The sequence below is a fragment of the Rhagoletis zephyria genome, unplaced genomic scaffold (genome assembly GCF_001687245.7).
Source record: "Rhagoletis zephyria isolate East Lansing unplaced genomic scaffold, Rhagoletis_zephyria_1.1 Rzeph_scaffold_16655, whole genome shotgun sequence".
Taxonomy (NCBI): Eukaryota; Metazoa; Arthropoda; class Insecta; order Diptera; family Tephritidae; genus Rhagoletis; species Rhagoletis zephyria.
The window spans coordinates 6,791-11,645 of NW_016173719.1; the positions used below are offsets into that span (position 1 = coordinate 6,791).

Here is a 4,855-nt window from a genome sequence, read left to right on the forward strand (position 1 = left end):
CTTGTAAACCTACCGAAAAAATTTAATTACTCTTTGGAGTGGTTTTAAATATGAAATGTATATTAAATTGTATTTATCCAGCGGCTTTCGAAGTCTACATACATATGTATTTATTTACATTGTGGGATAATGCTTAATAATATTTAAGTCACGCGGAAGCGGTTAAGGGCTCATAGCAATTAAAATTAAATAAATTAAAGTGTGACAGCAGCTATTACCTTTATTTAATTATATATGTGTATAAGAACGCTGATTCTGCAGTTAATTCGATGCAAAATCAAATAATTATCAACTTTTTCAACTTTCATCACACCGCTATGTACATACAAACATATAGTAAATGCATATTGTCATTAGCGCTAATTGCCGCTGAAAAAATTGCGACTAAAATTCACTGTTGCTTTTTTGCTTAAAACCTTAAAACATTTTCAAACTGCTAATTCATTGTGGGTTTCATTCAAATAATTTTTAAATACTTTGTAGATTCGATAAAGTTTGCTCAACTATACTTCATATATAATTTCGCTGCTTTCTCATCCATAGGGACCGAAGAGGCGCCAGTGCGTTCAGTTGTGAATCGAGTCGGGCATCAATTACAAAAATGTATGTCCGAAAAGGGACTATGCTTGCTTGTAAATCATGGCATTTCCGATGAAAAGGTATGATAATTAGTTTGCCTTTAGCATTGCCACTTGCATATCACACACTTAAATATCTGAACCACACTGCTATAATTTCAGTTAAAAACCGCTTGGGATCATCTCGATGATTTTGTTGACCTACCTGGCGATGTGAAGGAGCATTACCTACGCACTGGTGATGATAATCACGGCTACGTGCGCCCAGGCGTAGAGCGTTTCAATGGCAAAACTCCTGAACTCCGCCATGCTTTCAACATTTGCACATTAAATGCGAAAAATTTACCCGAAGAACCATTACCTGGCTTCGCGGAACACATTTCATGCTTGGCACAGGATTTCAAAGCACTCTCCCGCTTCATTCTGCAGGCACTTGCCGTCTCGCTCGACATACCACAATCGTTCTTTCTCGAGAAACACTCACACATGCTGTCCGGTGATCATGACAACGAGTCCACACTACGTCTGCTCTACTATCCGCCCATCATTGAGGATACGGATGAGAAGAATGACTTTATTAAGGGCAGTTGTATTTACAGTTATCAACGTTGTTTGTCGGATAAACCCGATTTCCGGCCAGAAACGAATCCGCGTGATGAAATCAACGAATTGGATGGCAAAGATGAAAGCAAGGACACCACTGAACGTCAGTTGCCCAACGGTGAAATGATACGCTGTGGTGCACACACAGATTATGGTACATTTACATTGTTGGCTCAGGACTCGGAGGGTGGACTTGAGGTGAAAATGCCGGGTAGTGAAAAATGGCAGCGTGTTGGCCATTTGCCCGGTGCCATATTGATAAACTGCGGTGAAATCTTGTCGATATGGACGAAAGGACGTTATCCAGCATTGGTGAGTGGTTGAGAAAATTTAAAGATATTTATTAATATCACATTTTTCAAAATACATTTACATACATACAGTGCCGAACAGAAGTATTGGCACAGTGAATTTTTCGCAATATATGCAAAGTTCTTTATTCTAATTTATTTTCGATCATTTTTTATAAAAATATTGTTCATTTTACACCAGAAAACATAATTGGGTGGCTCACAAGGTGTCGTACTTGTCGTATTGTTGTATGTTGTAAAGTTTTTAACGGCTAAATAAATGTTTAGAGGACTTGAAATCACCACCAACTATTCTTTAATTGTGTGAAATTTCATAATAAAACTTTTATGTTAGCTTGCGAATTCCTTAAATAGAGTTTTAGTCGTTTAAAGTTTATGACATACAACAGTACGACAGTATGCAACACCTTGTGAACTCCCTAAATAATAAAATCTCTAAACTTTGTGCAAAACTCAGGAAAATTCATTAAATTTGCACACTAATTTGCAACTTTTTATTCAGATTTTTTAGAAAAATTCTAAGTATGCAGTTTTATAGCCCATTCAAATTTTGTATAACAAAGTGAAAGTTTGAAGTCGCTAGAAAATCACATTGATTTTTGGTAATGTTTTTTCACGCAAGTTCTTTCATACAAAGTAATTCGACAATTATTTTTTGTATGGAGAAAATGAGCAACACCTTCCACTAAAAAAATTGGCAAAAATCAACGCGATTTTCTAGCAACTTTAAACTTACGCTTTGTTATACTAAATTTGAATGGGCTATAAAACTGCATACTTGAAATTTTTTTAAAAATCTGAATAAAAAGTTGCAAATCAGTGTGCATATTTAAAGAATTTTCCTGAGTTTTGCACAAAGTTTAGAGATTTTATTATTACGTTTTCTGGTGGAAAATGAACTATATTTTTGTAAAAAATTATCGAAAATAAATTAGAATAAAAAACTTTGCATATATGGCGAAAAATTCACTGTGCCAATACTTTTGTTCATCACTGTATGTATGTATGTACGTATGACTCATTTCTCTTTACCTTCCTTCTACCTGCCTTTTTAATTTGGTTTTCTTACACTTGCGTTTTAATATTTCCACCAACTCAGATTTTTTATGACGACTTGTATGTATATGACAAGAACTGAGAAAATACATTGGTATACAGCATACACACATATGTTCATATATGCATGTATAATTATTAAAATCTTTGTACATATGTAATTGCATTGGTAAATGATATGAGGCTCAACCGATGGAGAATGGTTTTGGTATATCTTAGGTCTGCAGGTTAAATTTTTAATTTTTAATGAAGTGTTTTATTTTGTATAATTGGCTTATCGCTGTTTGGTGCAAAATATCTTGCACTACACTGAGAAAAGAGTTTAGTTGCGTCAACTAAATATGTTTTTCTCAACACATGATTTGCTTATACATAGTTACATTATTGGGTTATAATTACCAAATTGTGGGTTGAGAGGAATATAGTTATTTTGGTTGACCTTTTACTGTCTGCGGTTGGGGTTGCTAGAGTCTGTGGAATAGCCACCACCTTGAAAACAAGAATGATTAACGTTTTTGTAAAACTCAGAGGAGCAGCCATTTAAGTACCTCAACCAAACTATGCCCAAAGTTTAATATCCATATGTTATGTTTCTACTTTTTGCTCAAATATCCTACTTTATTACAAACGCTTCCGCATAGAAAACGATTGCGTAGTGCGACAAGCGAAAGATTAGCCGAAAATTGAGACAAAAATCCCAGCACTTACGTCGCGTTTTGTCTTTGATCCATCTGTAAAGGATATCCACGGCCTTCTTGATTTGGGTTTCTCCGCGAATCCAGTTACTGCAGCTTGACTATTTTGTATGGGATTTGTGGTTAGTTCAAACCTTTGGCATAATATAACTTGACGGTGGGCATGTGGTAGTCTAATTATAAGGCCACTGTGATTGAACGGCCTTTCTTTTCGGTAACCCAAATCTGGTTGTGCTGGGATCAGCTGAAAGCTATTGGATTATGGTGAAGGCGTTTTAAGACTATGTTCAAACAGGCACAAATAATTAATAATTAATTGGCAATTATTTTGTGTCAGATTCTCTATGCAACCCTGCTAGGTATGTTTAATTTTGACTTGGAGGTATGTTTATTAAACAAAGAGCAATCAGCTGTTTGTTTGTGGTCCTCTTTTATAGTTGAATTATAAAATTGTACCTAATTTAATGAAAACTTTACCTAAAAGTAGATAGATGTACCTGGAAATTATATATATGCATTTCTATATAAAGAGAAATAGGAGGATAATACATCATAACAATTCCCATTGATACCATATTAACTTCTGTACTCACATTCAACAAATTTTGGCTATGTAAAGAATCTCTTCGAGCAGCGCGAGACAAAGCTATGTTGTAGAAAGGAGAATCACTTTCCTCACAGTTCTTTGATCTAACATTTTAAAAAGAAATATTTTCCATCTATCTGGCGAAATCAACTACAGTTGCGTAACTTTGACCACCCTTCTGTATTATTTGTATGCCCCTTCACGAAGGAGAGAAGCTATTAGATCAGTTGGCCCCACCAGCAAACGCATTGAAATGTCAATAAAAATAAGAACTGATATCTGAGAAGTTATTTGTCTACGTTCCAAACGTATCTAAAATTGTGTGTGTTGTACCGAATGTACTTTCAAACTAAATAAAGGTACGATTGTACCAACTTTTCCATCACTGTAGGTAATTCAGCAGCTAAATTCGTATCGATAATTGGGCTGCTGACGTGTGTGTGAACGCCAAACTGAATGCCGCAATTCAAAGTTTAATTGCCTCAGCTAATTGGTCTAAGGCTACATAAATAGTTCAGAGAACAATTTAATAATAACACATATTTAACAAGTTTTTCTAAAAGGTCAAGCAGCTGTTTTGTAGATATGTATTTGGTATCCTGATTCTTTTGCCTTAAGTATTAGCTTTATTTTTTGAGATATAGCATACTCATATCCATGGTGTAATTTTTATAGTACGCAGTTCTAAAATAAGACTATAATTTATGGGTTATTTGCCGTACTTAAAAATCTGCAACTTATGACTTTCTTTTTTTCATTGCAGCAACATCGTGTTGTGATACCAGAACAGCCACATATACGCACGCGTGGCCGTCATTCCATTGCATTCTTCTGCCATCCAGGTAAGTGACACACAAAATAGTACAAAAACCCGTTATTTATTATTAAATACATTTATTTTTCTAGATAACTTAACTATGATTTCGCCAAATGACCTGCCCAACACAGAAGTCGGCACCGATACGGTCGACAAGAAGCCACGCAAGAAGTCCTTCAGGGCAGCGAAAGAGAAGTATGTGTTAATGA

At 35.2% G+C, this 4,855-nt stretch overlaps 1 protein-coding gene across 1 annotated transcript; it reads left to right on the plus strand.

The window, feature by feature from the left end:
• Window positions 1–543: 543 nt before the first annotated feature.
• On the plus strand, window positions 544–4,841 carry LOC108379554 (1-aminocyclopropane-1-carboxylate oxidase-like; the record flags this gene model as incomplete). The annotated part of the gene is made up of 4 exons (XM_017635909.1): window positions 544–659; window positions 741–1,493; window positions 4,593–4,671; window positions 4,736–4,841. Coding segments are annotated over 4 exons (1,054 nt in total), but the record flags the coding sequence as incomplete, so codon positions are not given.
• Between the last annotated feature and the right edge of the window lie 14 nt (window positions 4,842–4,855).